At 40.4% G+C, this 20,570-nt stretch overlaps 1 protein-coding gene across 1 annotated transcript in view; it reads left to right on the top strand.

Annotated features, from left to right (window-relative positions):
* Positions 1-12,567, top strand: part of gna12a (guanine nucleotide binding protein (G protein) alpha 12a) — a 42,546-nt gene extending 29,979 nt beyond the window's left edge. Inside the window, exons 3-6 of the mRNA XM_037689729.1 lie at positions 6,038-6,088; positions 6,168-6,368; positions 10,809-11,015; positions 11,635-12,567. Of these exons, the coding sequence (XP_037545657.1) occupies positions 6,038-6,088; positions 6,168-6,368; positions 10,809-11,015; positions 11,635-11,796 (621 nt within the window). The 3' untranslated portion in view covers positions 11,797-12,567. The remainder of the gene's footprint in view (positions 1-6,037; positions 6,089-6,167; positions 6,369-10,808; positions 11,016-11,634) is intronic.
* Positions 12,568-20,570: the final 8,003 nt, after the last annotated feature.

Genomic DNA, 20,570 nt, shown 5'->3' with positions numbered 1-20,570 from the left:
ACGGGTTTCAACCGTGAATTTTGCAGCTTTAAGACAGGAGTTTTTTTTCCCCCGAGGTCAGCCTGTTAGCTTAGCTCGTAGCTTAGGTTCTCAGCTTATCTGCTTTTAAAGATCCAAAAATGCACTTTTGTATGGTTAAAATGGATTTTAAAACAAAAAGAGAAAGGGGGGGGGGGGGTCAGTGAAGAGCACCGGAGTTGAGCTTTTTGTCATCCAGTGTCTTCAGTAGAAAGAGAGAGACATGAATGTTCATGCGTGCACATCCGCTCACAGACTCATGTTCATGTTTGTGCTGATGTTCAATGTTTTATGTTATGAGTGCTTAGTGTATATTTAGTTGATGTTTTTCTTAGTTCATATCTTAGATGTTATTACTGTTTTTCTTATACATTTTATTGTTGGATGTAACTGGGACCTTGTGTACATAATTTCGCTCCACCACATGTACCACATGAGGTGCGAATGACAATAAAGAATCTCTGACTCTGACTCTGACACGAAGAAACGATAAAGCCGATAAATGAAAATGAGGTTGATCATTTTCATTTATCATGCGATTAATTGATTTATTGTTTATTGCGACAGGTCTAGAAAGGACAGACAGACGGACAGGCCGTAGTGTTAGTTTTACACACAGAAAATGTGTCAATTACACCTGAACACACACACTTTGGATTGTGGGCCTATTCATGTGTTTACTGTGATAAAGCCACTAATCTCCCCCAAACACATGAATGAACACATTCCTGCTGAGTCACTCAGTTACACACACACACACACACACACACACACACACACACACACACACACAGCTGAATCTTATCACCTCTTATCTACAGCTCTGCAAGATATTAAAACACATCTTTAGCCCTCTATATTTTATATTTAATTCTTACACAGCATAAATGATCAGACTGTTCCCTCATGTTTCATTAAAATGTGAAAATGATCATTGCGTGTGCTCCTGTGCATGTGTGAGTTGTTGGCATGTAATCTCTGGGAATTCCCCCGCTCACTGCGTTTCCCTCTGAACAGCCCCTCCTGCTGTTCTGCATCCACTCCCCTACCCCCCAGCTTCGTATTTTCCTGTAGGTCAGCAGTGGGGTCATGGCCTCGCATCTCAGTCACATCAGGGTCACATTTCCTGGTTGTCGTACATCAGGGGCCGACACAAAAAGAGGTTGCTGTGTTTACTGGAAGGAGACGAAAACTTCTGCAAAACTAGTAAAAAGCTGCTGTCAGTGCAGGTTTATTTCAGGTTAAAATCACTTGTGTCTGACTTGCTCATCCGTGTGTTTTCACACACACACAGCCCTTTCCTGTTGAATGCGAGTGTATTTAAAAGGAAGAGAAGAAATCAGTTTGTTGTTGGGAATTCATTTGATTGCTGCTCGACCTTTATGTTTCTGCTGGAGTTTAAGGTGGCCTTTAAAATAAATTAGATAAACTCGCTCTCTCGGGGAACCTCGCTGCAGATCGTTGCTGCTGCGCCGAAGTAGCCAGATTAAACCATTTTTCTCCGTTTCTGGTCCTCGCCGCTTTCCGTTCATTTGTGAACAGTTTGAAAATCAATTAACAGCCTCTTCAAAGCGTTTAATCTGCAGGAGTGGAGAGCAACGTGCACTGAAACAGCTTTTCTGATTGAACCAAAACACTCGATCTTCACCGTAACGAGCTCCACAAATCAAGCGTCAAGATTCGATGGATTTCTTTAGAGCGTACTGAAATGAAACGCACAACAAACGGGGATGACTCCGACAGTTAATGCGGAAGTTTTGAGCAAAGATCTTGTTCAGTGAGTAACGCACACGTGTTGAGAACAACTCTCAGTCAAATCAATTTGTCTGACTTGGAGCTATTTTTATATTTTTTAAGGTCAGTTGGCTGTGGCAGCCATCTTGATTTGGGTTGGGTCCAAAAGTTAATTATTTGTACATACTTGACGACTATTCTATGAAAGTGTCATTAAAATCTGAGATATTTTACTTACAGAGTTGACTCTAAATACTGTAGCTGCTGGCAAAAATTTAAACAAATATTTTGAGTGAACTGTTTGTGCTAAGAATATGAGTTGGGGATCAGTCTTGGCTGCTACTGGGCCTGTCGCGATAAACAATAAATCAATTAATCGCATGATTAATGAAAATTATTGACCTGATTTTCATTTATCAGCTTTGTTTCTTCGTGTCTCTCTCTTTCTACTGAAGACACTGGATGACAAAAAGTTCAACTCCAGTGCTCTTCACTGACCCCTCCCTTTCTCTTTTATCTTTAAAATGTGTTTTAACTGTCCAAAATCGTGTTTTTGGATCGTTAAAAGCAGCTAAGCTGAGAAACTAAGCTACGAGCTAAGCTAACAGGCCGACCTCGGGAATAAACCTGTTTTGTTGAGCTCCAGAATTCACAGTTGAAACTTGTACCTTTGTGTAAAAAGTTGTTTTTTTTCTGCAAAAAGAAGCTAAGAACTTGTTTATTGATTTTTTTTATTAAAAGCTTTGTGTGAAAAATGCTATGCTAAAGAGCTCAAACCACACAGAGCGTCTGCCACATCTCTGTCAGCCCATGTCACGTCAAGGGCCCTCCCTCCTATTTTACTGCCATCAGGTGGTCAAAAAAGGTACTACACACCAAACAAATCGACATTTCTTCTAAAAGTTGACAATTAATTATTGTTAAATTTCAAACAATATTATCGTTTATCGCAATAATTTCTGAGAGAATTAATCGCCCAGCAAAATTTGTTATCGTGACAGGCCTAGCTACTACCACACCATTTATTAACGCAACATCTGTAAAATTTAGGCAAAGCCACCTTTTTGTTTGTCAAAGTCAGTTGGCTGTGGCAGCCATCTTGATTTGGGTTGACTTCAAAAGTTCATCAGTTGTATGTCTGCATCTAAAGATTAACTTCTGTAAATTTAGATGAAATTCACTCAGCGATTGATGAGCTATTTTGTTAAAAGACAGAAAAGAGAGCAAAATATTGTCATTTGACTATAATAAAGTAAATGTTTAACATATAGATGGAAAAGAAAATGATAAAGAATCCCCAGAAAAATCATGCAACTGTTCACTGGAGCTTTGTGTGCAGGGAAACATGTTGTGTTTTACTCTTCCAGTCAGACTCGATGGGGTTTCCCAGTCAGTCGATAAAAAATCTGCTCTCTGCCAGTAAAGGACTAGAGCAGGTCTGCAGGAAGTGAACATTTTTCATTGATGCAGTTTATCATTTTCTCTTCTTTCTATTTCAAAGTCACACATGATCCAGCATCCAAATCTCAACTGTTTCTTCTGTTTCCTTCCTCTTTTCTGGCTATTTCTGCTTCATGGGAGAACTCATGATTTCACAGGATTTTAGCTGCTTTCCTGTGAGGCCTCGTCTTGTTCATTGCAGGTTTTTTTTTTTTGCGGGCTCTGAGTAGTCACCTCCCGGAGCCGAAGATTAAAGACGGGACAATAACGTTTTTACTTACCTGTGTGCGTAAGTTCTTTTGTGTTGTTAGCGACATAGCTCAGCATAGCGAATCCGCTAACTTGAGCTATAGCTGTGGTCTGACAAACGTCATGAAAGATCCGGATTAAATGAGACCTCGAGCTCGTAATTCCTGTGAGAATTCGGATCAATAACCCATGTGATTCAGTGACGGACCATCTCTGATCACTACATGGCACGAGACTGTGAAAGATAAAAGTTTACCCAAAATAGAAACCATCTTCTCAACATGATCTTAGTTTGAAACACTTGAATGAACGATAGTGGCCAATATGCATTTCTTCAAAGAATATTAGACCTTTATTTGACATGAGCTCATTGCTGATGATGGAAGATTTTATTAATTTTTGTTAACTGAAGCAGTAGAGCATCAGAAATTCCTGCTGACAATAAGGGCGACTGGGACAGTAGCGGGAGTCTGTGACCTTTCGTTTTTAGCAAGCAGGTGATAATTGTCCAGTCCTAATCTAAAGAGTTTGTCTTGGTGCACAATTATTAATATTAAATTAATAACTCCACCATGGTTACTATAGCTGAAGCTGAAGCTTTGAAACAGCTTGGGTCAGCTGTAATTATGTGGATATACAGTATGGTAATTTAACATTTATGGTACTTGATCACTTTTAGCCCAATTACCTTTAACAAAAATCAAATCGTATCAACTTTCATCTGTTCACAAGGCATGAAGGAACTATTTTTCAGCTAAATTAGTGAGCATTTACAAATAGATGGATTTTATTGTTATATTTTAATTGTACAAAATAAATTTTTAAGAGGAAAAACATTTTTTTCTACCAAAACATTGGAGTAGCAGATTATAAGGTCATAATTTAAATATATGTATAATGTTAAAGTTGCAAGTTTAGACAATTTTTCAGTGTATAGAAGAGACACAAACTGTCAACAATTATAGCCAAGAAATGAGGAGAAGCAGAAAAGAAAATACTCCTTTGAAACAGACCATTTTCCTCTTGAGGCTTCCGCAATGCAGGAAAATCCTTTTATATAACGTTTAGTGTCATTGTGAAGCTCGGGGATTCCCCTTTTTAAAAATAGGGCATGGATTCCTAATGACATAACCTTGTTGCCATGCCAGGTTATAAATTTCACAATTTAAATAAACTACAGATCTACGGATATGGCTTTTCAATCAATCAATCAATTTTATTTATAAAGCTGATAATAGATGGATAATATGTAGTATAGCTGTGTGTTATCAGCATAACTGTGAAAATTTATTCCATGGCTCCTGATGACCCCACCAAGCGGCAACATGTACAAATTAAAAAGTAAGGGGCCTAAAATAGAGCCTTGGGGGACGCCATAATTAGCGTCATGGATCTGCAAGAAGCATGTATCCATACTTACCATAAAGGTTCTATCTGCAAGATAGATAGGCTTTGGAATATATTATGGAGGAAATTGATATAAATTTGTGTGCTTTATGTGAGATTGTTTTCAAAGTTGCAATGTTCTGATGCCACAAGTGTTTATATAAACAGTTTAATAATGATAATTAAAACTTGTCAGTGACAAATGAGATTCAAGTAGTGGTATAATCAATATTGCATAAATCAAGTTTTTTTTTTAATAGGACTACATTTCCGTGCCAAGAAACTTATACATTTTATTGTCTGAAACTAAATCTGTCGGAAAGAGAGAGAAAATGAAACTAGTGATTAGCTATTAAAGTTAATATTTACTGGCATACTTAACCCTTCTGCCTTAGTTAGCTTATGTGGGGCAACAGTATTGTTTATGAAGTGGAGGTCAGAAAAAATACCAATATTCTGTCTATGAAGTCGAAATTTTTAAAATTAAATATTTAACTGACGTCACAACTTTATTAATGTGGAAAGCTAAAAAGAAATCCTATAGTTAGTGTTGACTTAGGTTTCCTGCGCAATCCCTTAGTTTAGCTATTGTAGTTTTAGACTGCTGGAAAATGAACTGACCACATCTGAGTCTGTGCACTTTTCCTGTTCTCATAAGATTTGTATTCTCTGTTCCCTTTACACTCATGAATTGTATGTTTTGTGATAGATGTTTGTGTCTGTGTGTTAATGGTCATCTGTAAAACAGGAAGAGTAAAATAAAGAAAAGACTCTAACAAGGTCAGGTCCTCTGGAAGGAGTCTTCTTTGTAATGAAACAAAAACCTTACAAAGAAAAATCCGTCCAGAGGACTTAACCTTGTTAGATTTATCTACCTGGATTATTGAGCATGCATCAGGACATAAAGAAAATAAATTAAATGTAAACATATTTTCCATACAAGCAGCAGCAGAACAGAAATCTGATGGGCTAGGAGGATTACAGTTGGTCATATGGTCTTTGTTGTGGCATCAATTGATGTTTTATTTAATTAGAAGCTCCTTCTCTGAAATAAAAACATTACCCAAGGAAGAAACCCAAGAAACCAATTTGTTCTAATAATATGTTCAAGGCTTGTAATGTCATTATTTGAACCATTTGTGTTCCTGTAATGCTTAATAAGATGTTGATTACCAGGTGAGTGACTTTTTTCCCTTCTTCTGTCCTTCAGAGTGAATCGGTCAAATACTTCCTGGATAACTTGGATCGGATTGGACAGCTGGTGAGCCTCCCTCCAGATCCTGCAACTTGTTCCTGCATTTCTCTCAGCCTGAAAGTAAACGAGTCTTCTCTCCCGACAGAACTACATTCCAAGCAGGCAGGACATTTTGTTTGCAAGAAAGGCGACTAAAGGGATTGTCGAGCACGACTTTGTCATCAAAAAGATCCCTTTCAAGATGGTGGACGTTGGAGGTCAGAGGTCGCAGAGGCAGAAGTGGTTTCAGTGTTTCGACGGGATCACGTCGATACTATTCATGGTGTCTTCATCAGAGTACGACCAGGTATAAATTTAAACACACACAAGTATACATCCATCCATCAACTGTACCCGCTTCTTCCGATCCGGGTCGCAGGGGTCACTGGTGTCCAAGTCCAGCTGTCACTCCAAAAGGCGTGGCACTCCTTGGACAGGTCAAAAGGTCGACACAGGGCATGTCAAAAACATTTAAACACTTTTAAAACTATAATATGTGACCAATGGCATCAGACATATTTGTAATGTGGGGGAAGGGGACACACTGGTGGTGGTGGGGGCAGGGGGGGGGTCTGGGGGTCCTCCCCCAGAAAATTTTGAATGAAGTAGATGCCATTTCCTGCATTCTGGTGTATTTTAATGACTGTGGTGAAGCCTTCCATTCAGAAACCTTACTGTCGCTCAAATCCAGAGAGCTCGATTACAGCAGCTGTATTTGCAATGTTGTGTATGCCCCCTTTAAAGGCTAAAAACGTCCAAAAAAAACATTTCACCTAGATTTTCTTTAATTCCACACATTTAAAGCATGTTTCTCACCAAGTTTGTGGAAATTCAGCTTTGGGGTTTTAAATAGAAATCAACTTTAATGTGCAGCGTCAAGTTGGCACTATTTGTGTTTATAGAGAAATTAAATAAATAAAACGACATTACCACTAGACTTTTACTTGTGTTCAATAATACTCATCTAAAATATGTTTCTCACCAAGCTTGAGGACAATAAGTTGTAGGGTTTTAACAAAATGCCATCTTTAATGCAACTTAACACATAGCATCTTACACTTACAGCGTCGCACACTTAGCATAGTGCTAAGCTAGCCACATGCAATATGGATGCGCTAGCTAAAATGCTGCAGATGTAGCGCTCCACTTCTCTCAAGCATCCAAAACTCCCCAGTCAGCAACTGCCCGCACTAACTCAGCGCTAAGCTAGCATGCAACACAGAGGTGTCTCCCCGTCCTCCCCCTATGAGCGTCCTGCCAAGGCAGGAGAACCACCGCTGCTGTGTGGAGAGTTGTAGGTAACCAGGAAAACCTGGAGTGGACTTTTAGTGGTTTGAGTATTCTCTTATTAATCAAGTGGAATGGATTAGTTCACGAAGAAACAGAAACAGCGCTGAGTGAACTAATGTTTCATGGTAAACGTGGGGGGGTCCAAATGAACTTATTTTATATATATAATTGATGCAACACCTATGTATATGACATGCTGGCAAAATGAGTCACATTGAGAAATTTATTACAATTATTATTTTCACATTCTTCATCACAAAAGTTTCTAAATGTAATTCATAGTTTGTCGAAATTTGGTGATTTATCACCAGGCCTGACACCAAGTTAGTTCTATTTGTGAGAGTGCTGGTTTGAAAACCCTGTGGTTGTTTTGGGGGTTTGGACTAACATCATCAGGAATTCCAGCCATTTATTTACCGTATTTTTCGGACTACAAGGCGCACCAGATTATAAGGTGCATTAAGCAAAACAAAACAGTGAAATAAGTCAAACTTTATTCAACTCATTCACAATAACCACATAAAATCAGTTCGAGGTCAGTAAGCACAACCAGAATTAATACATGAGGCGCACCTGATTATAAGGGTCACTGTCGATTTTTGAGAAAATTAAAGGATTTTAAGTGTGCCTTATAGTCTGAAAAATACTGAATTTTATTTGTATATTTGCCTAAACTTCACAATGACACCAAATATACGAAGGGATTTCCAGGCACTACGACAGGCGGCTGAAAAGAATGTCTGCTTCAAAGGGAATTAAAATTATTATATCGAAACATACCTGTTAGAATTCTTTAATTTAAGGTTGATTAGGAAGATTAGAGTTACTGGGATCACTAGATTGTATTTTTTATGAACTCTTTTTACGCTAATCTCCAATACGACAAAAATCTAAATCTTTAAGTTTTTTGCTCTGCAGCCTGTGCTCATTTGAACTCGTGTACACACCCTTTTAGTGCCTCTGTCTCAGGCCTGCTTCAGCTGGGGTAAATGGAGTAAAAAGATCAATAATGTAATACGAAACACTGCCTTTCAGTGATTTAACGAGTTGTACGTTTCAAAAATTAATTACTTGAGCAACAAGGTGAAACAGCAGTGATGTGGTCATATAGTGGAGCTCTTGTTGGAAGCACAGGGAAGACATTTTATCACGTTTCTCAACAAATAATCTGTCGAGACATCGGCAGGAAAAACATGAACAAGGGTCTATACATCCCTGACGAAAAATAAATATTTACAATCTAATGTAGGCCATGCTGCTGCTGAGTGGATGTTAATAATCTTAAAATGTTCAACTTTAGATCAGTAATCATTCCCAGATCTTTAGCTTCATTCTCTCCCAGCAGAACATTTATCATAGTTGAGGTAATTATTGAAGAGCCACTCATTGATTTGAATCACAGCCCAGTGTGTGACCCACCTCATCATATCATCTTCTAAAATGTCGCCATTAGGAAAAGGTGTGCTCTGTTTTGTTTCTATGGCAGCACATAAATAACTTTAGATGTTAATTTGCAAATGATTGACTGCTTTGTGTAAATAAATTCCTTACTTGCTTGGCTGCAAACCCAACCAACAGCACTGTTTTATCATATTAAATATATATTCTTCAGTTTGTATATTGGATTACTGCTCAGACGTTACAATAAAACAGATGGCAGTTCTTGGTTTTAAAAATTGTATCTGGTATCTTTTTTGTGATATTTTTATCAAATTAATCCTCAATCTGGATCTGCCTCCTCAACCACTGTTCTTATTAAAGAGAAAAAAGAAAGTTTAGACTGATTTTAGTCCAAATTATACACAGTTTATCTGTTTTAGGTCTTTTTGCTTTCATTTGAAGTCATTGAGAGTCTTCGCACCATTTATTCACCAAGAGTCCTATCACTATTTGGTCATCAAAAGTTTCTCCCCCTTGTGGTCATGAAGAGGTCTTCTCTACTTTTGATCATTCTGGGTCTTCTCACCCTTTGATCAATAGGGTTTTTCTTACCCTTTAGTCATTAAGAGTCTTCTCATCCTCTTGTCATTGAGGGACTTCTTACCCAGTAGTCATTAGGGGTTTTCACACAGTTTGGTCACTTCTCCTTTTTGCTCATTGTAGGTTTTCTCGCCATTTGATAATTTAGGGTCTTCTGACCATGTAGTGCGGGTCTGTTCAACCTTTAAGCCCCCAGTATACTCTCGCGTACATACGTCCGCAGAGGTACGCGCCAGGGTTGGCAAGGCTCAATTTTTACGTACGCGTACTGGGTGTCACACAATAAACTGCCTGGCGACGGACTGTTTTGTATGTAACACCAATGTATTAAATTCCCCTTCTTCATCCCTGATCTGGCCTTTTATTTTGTTTTTTTTTGCCAAGAGGCAAGTGATCTCTTCCTCCTCCGTTGATGCCATGACTGAAATGGTGAGAAATGAAGGTATTTGTCACAAGCGAATTAAAAATCAGGTCCTGCATTACTGCGGGAGGTGAGATTTCCTGGTGGGCTGATCTGATGTGTGGGCTGCAGGGCCAGTGCTCCCTGTTTTTTTGTTTTTTTTTAAGAACTTTTTATTAGCATATAAACACAGAACACATTGCTGCAGCTGGGGCTGCCTGCCTGCTCTAGTTTTTTTTTTTTTTTCGACCTAGGCGTGTCAGCAAATGACTAATCGGCTACCTCAATTTATCCCAAAGGTAAATGCCCCTCGTCTGCGGAGCTGCTCTGCAGCCGCTCAAGGTGGACGCTCGAGCATGAAGTCTCAACCCTCTGCGCACAGTTTCCGCGCAGCTGACAGGACGCGGGAGTATACTGGAGCCTTTAGTCACTAAGGGTTTTCTCACCCTTTGCTCATTGCAGGTCTTTTCATCCTTTTGTCATTGAGGATCTTCTCACCTTTTGGTCATTATTGGATCTTCTTACCCCTTTCTCATTAAGGGTATTCTTGCATTTTGGTCATTGTGGTACTTCTGACAGTTTGATCACTGAGGGTCTTCTCACACTTGTCATTCAGGGTAACTTCCCTCTTCCATCAATAAAGTATTTGCACCCTTTAGTCAATAAAGACCTTCTCACACTTTGCTTATTGTGTTTCTTCTCACTCTTTGGTCATTGAGGGTCCTCTGACACTTGGCTCATTGTGGGTCTTCTTACCCTTTGCTTACTGAAGCTGTTTTCACCCTTCAGTCTTTGAGTGTCTTCACCCTTTGGTCATGGGGATCTTCATGTTTTTTTTTTCATTTCGGGTCTTCCCCTTTACTGATCAGTGTGTTTAGACTGCAAACACGCTGGTGATTCAGGCACAACTGGCTGACAAAACCATTTTTGTAATGCCTTGAGGAAACCTGATCATTCCCACGGTTATGGCTTCGGTTCAGATCAAAAATCACATGACAGCAACTGAATCCCTGAATAGATAAGAAATGGGGGGGGGGGGGATAAATAAAAGATGATGTTGACTGTGTGTTTCTGCAGGTTTTGATGGAGGATCGCAGGACAAACCGTCTGGTGGAGAGCATGAACATCTTCGAGACGATTGTCAACAACAAGCTCTTCCTGAACGTCTCCATCATCCTCTTCCTCAACAAAACAGATCTGCTGGTGGAGAAGATCCGCACGGTGGACATCCGCAAGAACTTCCCTGAGTTCAGAGGAGACCCGCGTAGGCTGGAGGACGTGCAGGTACAGAACGTTTTCAATCCATCACTCGTACATTAGGAATTATTAAAGTGAGAAAATTTTAGGACTTTAAAAAAATGGAAACTATCTGTGGGAGTTAATGAGAATAAACATGGAATTTAAAATATTAGAGGTTAACTAAAACAACCAGATTTCATTGGTGTACCATGAAATGAGAGGTGCCACACCATGAAATATGATCAGCTGCATCAGCTGGACACAGAGGGAAAGATGGAAATAGTAACGTATAAAAAAGTTGGTTCAGATTTGAAAATAGTTTTGTTGTGAAATGCAATTTTAAGAAATTTGACCCCTGCTGGCAAAATGGTTCAGAGATTTTTATTTCCAATTTTTAAGTCCCTACACCCACCATTTTTTCACATTACAGATCCAGCAAAATGTGATAGACATAACAAATGTCTATGATCTGTGGCATGTGTTGAAAAGTACCGGTAAACTTGCAAGGCCCGAATGCAAAGAATAAAACATAAGCCATCGCATTCTATGACAGCGATTACCTTGTAAGAACACTTGGGACTATAATGGTGGGTGTTGGACGTAAAGGTATTATTATTTTCCAATTCACACATAGACTCATAGTAGCTTACTTCTCTTCTTCCAGATGTTCCTGGTGCAGTCGTTCCGGCGGAAGAGGAGAAACCGGGGGAAGCCGCTTTTCCACCACTTCACCACTGCCGTGGATACAGAAAACATCCGCTTCGTCTTCCACGCCGTCAAGGACACCATCCTGCAGGAGAACCTCCAAGACATCATGCTTCAGTGAAGCTAGCGCCGCAGACGCTCTTCGACTGTGAACCCAGCTGTGGACCGAGGCCCGGCGGACTCAGGACTGTGAGTTTACATCCACGTTGACCCACGCAGAGCGGCTTTAACTCTTTCAAACCTGTGGAGCTGTGAAAAGACTCTGGACTCGTCGACTCGTGGAGACCTTGACCTGTAGAGGAAAGCACCAGCTACGTGGCACTGAAAGTTTTTTTTTTTTTTATGTATATAAGACTAATGACAAGAATGTCCCTAAATCAGATCCAACCTGGTGGAATGTTCAAGCTGTGTGAAACGGAACGAGGAGGAAAGACAGAGGTTAGAAACAGTCCACGTGACGAGGGGAGGCTGAGGGCTCGAGCCCAAACCGGTCATATGCTTATGTGATAAGCGTTCCTGTCAGTGAACTTTGACAGAAGGAAGAGACGAAACCCTCTCATGATAAACAGCTGCAGAGAAACAAGTCCTCTTCTTCCTCTAATCCTCCCCGTCCTCTCCGGGACAATAGGCAGACTGTTGGTCTCCTCCCTCCGCAGCACAAACAGCAGACAGACAAATTAGAGACTCATCGTTGTTAAAAACAAACGCACCGATCTCGGTTTCGCATCATTTACGGTTTGTCTGTGTCCTCCCGCGTCTTCTATTCCCACCGGCTTCTCCCCGCAGACTTCGCCTGAGGCGTGCTTTAAGTGTTGGCGAGAGATTTCTGCGCCGCGGTTTCACTGATCCTGCACTTTTTGTAGACGCGAAGGAGGTGAGGGAAAACGGCGAGGTCGGACCACGAACTACGTTCTCCTCCTGGCAGGCGTTTTCTGAAGCACTTTCCAAAAGAAACGTTGAAACCAACAACCTGAAGGAGTTTACAGTTAGTTCGTACGAGTTATAGCGACGTTTTCTTACGTTTAATGTTTTCGCTCATCTTAAAAATATAAAAAATAAACGTCCGCGTATGACAGCACTAAAAGGAAAGCAGTTCCCACAGTAGTTCCTCAGAGTTAACTGGTTGTGGAGTAAAACAAAGAGTAACGGCTCTGTTGCTCCGGTGACGTTCAGTCACACACACCGATTTATGACAGTTAAACTGCCAACTTACTTTATTTCAGTTTAGACACGCTATACCTCCTAAACTTTATGTAGCAAAATAAATGATTTGAAGACATTGATCCCAAAGATTTGACTAATTTTCCAGAAAGGCACAGACAAACCTTCTAACCACTCTTCACTCTGCTTATCCTCAAGGGAGAATAAATGCAGAACGTGAACATTTTCCACTCTTCTCCTACAAGCCTGTGTTAATTTGTGTGTGTTCCTGTAAAGTGAACTGTACTGTATATTTTTGATTGACACTGTGTGTATACCTGCAGTACAAGCACCACTCGACTAGTTAAAACTGTAGCTGTTTATTTGCTGTAACATTAACTACCGTATTTTTCGGACTATAAGGCGCATTAAGCGAAAGTCGTATAAGTCGAACTTTATTCAACTCATTCACAATAATCACATAAAATCGGTTTGAGGTCAGTAAGCACAAACAGAATCAATACATTGGGGCGCACCAGATTATAAGGCTCACTGTCAATTTTTGAGAACATTAAAGGATTTTAAGTGCGCCTTATAGTCGGAAAATTACGGTAACCTTGTTTTTCTAATCACCCTTCTGTATGGTTTTATTTTGTGTGTGTCATAGCACTGGATGTCTGTTAGATGAAAGAGCAGGAAGGAAAATGTCTGAGGAAGAGAAACAAATAAACGAGCTCAGACTTTTAGCAGGAAGAGAAGAGGGAGGTCCTTTGCCCTTTTTTTTTGTCTGCTTTTTTTTGTTTGTTTGTTTTCCAGCGCCTTGTCCCCTGTGCTCTGTAGTGAAATACACTGCCACTTGCTGACACGATGTTTCTTTATTTTCTCAGCGTGTGCTCGAGTGCGCACGTGGCCGAGCGAGGAGCGGCGTTGAGATTAACAGGAGAGGGAGGAATATGTCAAAGTTTGAAGCCCGTGCAGGAGAAGGAAATAAATCTAATTGTTTTTCTTATTTCCCAGGCTGGTTTAATCAGATTTTATGAACACGAGGAGCTTTCATGCAAAACGTTCGAAGCTGCTGATAAGTCGTGTCACACTGATGTACGCTCAAGCTAAACTTTCTGCTCTTATTCCCACATAATGTAATAAGAAGCTCATCAGAGGAGCGAGCAGACCGCTGGGCATGAGAGCAAAGCTGAAGTCGGGTGATATCTCCGTTACCCAGCAGAGTCTGACCTTTGCTTTGGCTTTTTATCAGAGGAGCTCTGCTACATTACAGCCTCTGGGTCTCTGGAGACAGGGAGGGGGTCCAGAAACAACCAGACCAGAGGCTTCGTGTTGTTTTAAAAATCGCTGGTCAACATAAGATTTATTTATACGGGAAGTGAACGGACTGTAATTTAAAATCTTATACATTCACGCTGCAGAAACTCACGACAGCAAGATCTCTGGCACCAAGTTAAAACATGACCTTGTGAATGGGTGAGTACAGTTTGAAAGGGGGGGTCAAACAAAAGGAGGAAGAGGGAATACAAGAAAATTAAGAGGATAGAGGGAGGGAGGAGGTTATGCTTCCTCTGAGCCCACTTCCTGTCCAAATCCCAAAATGGAGCGACCAAGAAGGATACACACACACACACAAATGCACACCAACACACACATCACAGAAACCAAAGCTGGCCGCCTCCAGTATCTGACAAAAGAGGAAAAAGCAAGAAAAAAATCTCCCTGGTGAACCCTGAAACACGAGGAAGTGTTGGTTTACCAAAAGCAGAGGCGCAGGACATTTTGTCCTTGCGTTGCACTTCAGTGTTTTTTTTTTCCTGCAGTCTAAAGACAAATAAGTTTGTTTTTTTGTTTTTTCAAAAAGCTGTAGTCGATGAAACATTCAGACGGGATCATCTAACTGTTTGATGGTTGGTTCATAAAATCCTCCAACATACATCTAATCCTCTCCCAGTTTTTTTAAAAAAGGGCAACAAAATCACAAAATGCCAACTTTTAAACAGCTGGTGGTTTTTATTGTAGGGAAGAATAAATTTTACTTTTTTTTTTTTTTAAATAAAAAGGAGAAAACAAAAATTGTACTTCTGTAAATTTGCTACATATTTCACAAGCCTGTCTCTGAGTGTTAAACTGTAGCTTTAAGATTGAACAAATATTAAATTAGCCTCCAGTCCTACTTTTCAGACATTTAGTTTTATATTTTTCAGACAGTGCCGTCCTGAACATGGAGGACAAATTATTTTCCTATTCAGAGACAAAAAAACAAATAGTTATCCTTAAAAAGCCACAGTACATTCAGATTTCTGTTCCTTCAAAAACATTGTTCTCTTTGAAATCTGCTTCAACACATTTTTCCATGTAGGGTAGTTGGTGTCGGTGTCCAGAGGTGGGCTACACCCTGGTCCATCACCCACACAGAAACAACCAATCACACCAAGTGACAGTTTAGAGTCACCCGAACATACAGGACATAAATCTGTTAGATGAAACCAGAGTACCCAGAGAAAACCCACACATGAATGGGAAGAACATGCACAACTAGACTGGGTGTTGAACCTGTGAGCTTCTTACTGGGAAGCAGCAGCTCTGACTAAGGGGGACAAAATCAACCTGCCGTTCATTAAAAAATAGATCTACAGCAGAGACCAAATGTATAGCAGCAAGAGAAGAGAGGCTGCCGTTGATGTTGACACAGATCAAATGGTTTGCTGAGGTCCTCAGTCTCAACCATGGCCTTTGTTGGACCTAAAAGAGAATGATACAACTCAACTATTGAGGAAGTAGAAGTACTAATAAGGTTTCTGGCATGGTCTCGAGTTCCCTGCAGTCTCCTGTGTGGGGCATTGCCCCCTGCCGCCTGGATATCTGTTTCTTGTTGAACAACACATGACCTTTTCAATGCGGGTTTCCACTTCAATTCAAAAATACTTTATTTCCAAAGGAAATTTCGTTGTGGCTCATCATCCTGGTTTCATTAGAGTTGTTCTAGATGCTGATGGCCTTGGGCAGGAAGGATCTCTTGTAGCGGTCCGTCCCACAGCAGATCTGAAGAAATTGACTGCAGATGCCGATCCGTCTACCCAGGCCCAGCAGACCTCTCGGTCCTCTTGGGCAGCAGAACTGCCTGAATGCCAGGGAGAACTCCTCCCCGAGCGATGGCCATTTCTCCCAGCAGCCTGCCGAGGCTTTCATTGCTGCGGACTTAACTGCAGGTGCCGGGGGACGATCTCGGTCCTCCTGCTGTCACGAACCACGTTTCTCGCCACCTTCAAGATCTCTGCGGTCAGACACTTGAGCACCACCTAGACAGGAATGCATCCACGGCACCTCCTTTTCAACTTATTTGGGATTTGGGGCTGTAGTTGGGGTAATATTTGAGCTTTTGAGATGTTAATCAGCAGCTTCCAGTTGTAGAAAACCACCTTGTTGTTATGGTTATGTATCATAAAAATGTCCAAAAGTTTAAAAGTTTTCTGTAAAAATCTTTCCAGCTGCACAACATCTGATACCAGAGGAAGAAATCATCCGAAAAGAGCGATTTACATCCAGAAGAGGAATTAAAGTTTCCAAAAGCAAAATCTCAGAAGGAATGTAAGAGAGCTACTCCAACATGCAGCCATCTTGAATGGCACAGTTTTAGAACTATAGAGAGGAGTATCAATTCTATACTTCTAGAACTGTGGAGATAAATATTCAGAAAAGTGTACAACAAGATATTTATATGTACCACATAATTCACTAATGCATAAACAGTTTTGCTAATGTACACATTTCAGACTGAACAAGCAGGGATACGCTATGCATACAAATGTCAAATGGGCGCACACAAATAGCCTCCTGCGAACAAATCTGCCGATGCGAGCGCACGTGACCTATGAGACCTTCATGCTCCAGATTCACAAATGTAATGCTGCGTTCAAGGACATCTGCATCCAACTATCAGACATGGATAACTTCTGTTCTATATTATTTAAATTGTACACTTCTGTGAATACTAATTAATGGCCATATGTTTCTACTTCCTAAATTGGGTTCTCTTCTAGATGCAGGCGGCTACCAACCAAATGTCCCTTGATCTCCCAACATGGAGGACTAAACAGTCTCGCTTTTTTCTAGGCGCTCGACTTGGCGCAGATTCAGCGAGCCGAGTTGAGCCAAAAGTTTGTCGTCAGCAGACTGCAGGCTGTTGGTCGGCTACAGAGTGATGTCAATCAGGAGCATCTCCTTCGTAAGGATCTAAACCCACCATTTTTAAAACTTCACCACCACAGCGTTCATTTTTGTTGTTTACTTGAAAGAAAAATTATATATCCATTAAAATGACAACATAAACCAACACCATAGTATCAGAAGGTGCAGACATTTCCGTTTTTTATGGTTGAAAATGGGATTGGACCTAATAGAATTGATTTTCAGGCTCAGACAGACATTGCAAAAGCAGACCTCGACTCAGCCACGGCATTTTTAGAAACCCTGGCAGAGGATGGTATTTCGTGACCATTTCACTTTATTTGTCTATTGCCGTTTGCCTTAGATAGAAGTTTTGGACAGTTGCGCTATGACAATGTAGCACGTTATATGGAAAACCACTGAGACCATGAAGACCTGAGTAGAGTCTAAGGGAGTCATGTTGAGAATGGACAATAGAAAAAAATGGCATTGGCAACGTCACTGAACATTCAACTATAGTGACCACCAAATAACCCTCCCTTACCAGTTGTAGCATGAAGAATGCAACAACAACAAGCTTTAATTGCACTGTGTATGCCCTGCTGGAACACCAGAGTGGCCGCGTATCAGAAACACAATAATACTAGCTCGAAGAAATCTGGTACCTTAGCAACCGTAAATCACTGAAGCAGCCCAAGTGACTACCTTAGCAACCGTCATTAAAAGCACAGTTAAACACCTCGAACGTGATTCCTACCATTTGTGTCACTTGTTAGTTTTTGGGGCAGCTGTGGCTGAGTGGTTAAAGCAGTCGTCCTCCAATAGGGCAAAACACCGAACCCCCATTGCCTCCGATGTGTCCCATTGGTGTATGAATGTGATCTAAAGCACTGATTAGTCCATCCATCCATTTTCTTTACCCGCTTATTCCATTTTGGGTCACGGGGGTCGCTGGTGCCCATGTCCAGCAATCACTGTGCGAGGGGCGGGGTACACCCTGGACGGGTCGCAAGTCCATCACAGGGCCACATAGAGACAAACGAGACAAACAATCATTCACTCGCTCACTCACACCTAGGGACAATTTAGAGTTACCAATCAGCCTAACATACATGTTTTTGGACTGTGGGAGGAAACCGGAGTACCCGGAGAAAACCCACGCATGCATGGAGAGAACATGCAAACTCCACCCAGAAAGGCCCCTGGACCGGGGTTTGAACCAAGGACCTGCTCGCTGAGAGGCAGCAGCTCTACCAGTTGCGCCACCGTGCTGCCCACTGATTAGTCTCTATATTCAATTAGCTTTGTATAGACGTAGTAGAGTGCTGTATGAATGAGTAAATGAGGGCACAGATTTTATTGTAAAGTGCTTTGAGTATCTTGATAAGATAGAAAGGTGCTATACAAGTACTGTTTATTTACTATATAGTTTTCTACATGAAGCACCAGAACACTAACGGGAAGTCAGTGGAAAGATTGATCAAACTTCTTCCTGTTATCCTCCGTCATCAGGCCTAAATCAACTCAATGATGTTCCCGCTTTGTGTTTTGTATTACTTACAGTGAACACATGAAAGTTTCAGAGAGCCTTGGACCAGTCTGCTACACGGAGAGTTTGCTCACATGTTAATCTGGTGTGTGGGTGTGTGCACAAGTACATGTAGTCTCATGACATTGGTTAAGTTGATGTTTCCCTGAGGCTGTTATGATTGGACCTGCAGCTGAACTCTGATATTTAATGAGCAGAGTACAACACACACACACACGTACACACATGGTCTGGTCAAACGGTTGAGTCATGCAGCGAACTATAAACAACTAGTGTCTCATTAGGTGGTGATTGGACCATGACACATTGGAGCGCATTATTAAAGCTCTTCTGGTTAAGCTCACACAAACAGTCACATAAACTCATGTCTGACATTTTGTCAGATCCACAGGATGGGGTTTTTGGGCACAATGTGCTTTGAGAGGAAAATAAGGGAAACATTTTCAGCCATTTAGATTAATTTAGAAAGTACAAGCAAATGCAATGTTTTAAATTTAAATAACATCTTCTTTTTCTGTGTTTGTTTCTCCAAATTTTTAAAGTAGGAAAGGCAAATTGAGAAGCAAAATAGAAATGTGCTGGGCGGATGGCTCCATCTGCAGGACGAAATCAAATAATCGTTTTTAACCTGCGTTTTTATCAAGTCCGAATAATGTTTGAGCTGAAAGGAACATTATTTTTGAGTTACTATGACAAAAATCGCAAAGAACGCATCATCAAAGGACTGAACACAGTTTATGAGCATCAAGTGAAAGCAGAACATACCAGATTGACTGGAGGGAAATATTTTTAGGGACAGAGCTGGTTCAGGATCTGGAGAATCGTCGTCATCGTTAAACTGCAGCAAGGTTCAGTGTTTGTTTATGTAGCTCCAATGTACGTTAATTTGTCTGATTGCACTGCAGCCCTTCAAATGAAGCTTCTGCACAACAAAGAGCTACAAATCCTTCCCGATTTAATGTAAAAAATATATATATATTAAAGCACTTGAGATTTAAAGCAGAATCTGTACTATTCATGTTTAAAATTTAGAAAAAGCAGTAAGATTTAATTAAAACCATGTGATCGTATGATAAAATTGGCCAAATTATTCTTTTTACATCCACATTTTTAGATCAACTTTATTTTGAGGGCTGATTGTACAAGTTATATAAACAGAAACGTTAAATCAACTCTTGACATTTACCGTATTTTTCAGACTATAAGGTGCAATATCAATGAATGGGTTTGTTTTTATACATAAGGCGCACCGGATTATAAGGTTCACTCTTGATTTTTGAGAAAATTAAAAGGATTTTAAGTGTGTCTTATAGTCTGAAAAATATGGTACAATTTTAAATTTAAAAGTCAGTTTTGGTCTGGATACATAAAACAGATGAGACTTGTTTATTCTTTGGCACATCTAAAGCATCAATTTATTCATTCATTCAAAAAAAACAAGTACAAAAGTTCAGTTTTCATCATTCACTCATTTGAACAACCACAAACACACCAGCGTCCTGCAGGAACAGGAAATATTTTGTGTTTCTTTCCCAAAATTATGAAGGTATGTCTTGTGCTGATGCTGCCTTACAAAGACCGAGTGGTCCAATTAACACAAAAACGGCCCAGAACCGTCCACCCGGGTCAGCAGGTCGGCACATTTATGTTATACCTGATAGAAGACCACGATGCTGAGCGTACTACTTTTAACGTCACAGCTGTGTCAGTGTAGCTACCATATTCTCACACACACGCGCTGATGATGATAAATATTGTGAAATTTGTTGCACAGATAAGACGAGCAGCAGCAACAGAAACCCGAGTCATTGAACGCGTTAAACGAATGACGTTTATTTTCTGACATTCAGTCAGGAAACACTTTACTGCTAAAACGGTTTCTTTCCTTTTTTTGTTGATAAATTAGTTTTTGAGTGTCTGAACTACCCACAGTGCTGCAACAAAGTTTCTTTAACCAAAACCCACACTGGGAATTTCAGGGATGAATTTACATGTTTCCTCAGTCATTTGGGGGTCACCCAATCAACACTTTA

The sequence above is a fragment of the Nematolebias whitei genome, chromosome 16, assembly GCF_014905685.2.
Source record: "Nematolebias whitei isolate Nwh7 chromosome 16, NemWhi1, whole genome shotgun sequence".
Lineage (NCBI taxonomy): Eukaryota > Metazoa > Chordata > Actinopteri > Cyprinodontiformes > Rivulidae > Nematolebias > Nematolebias whitei.
This window is presented reverse-complemented; position numbering and strand designations above follow the sequence as displayed.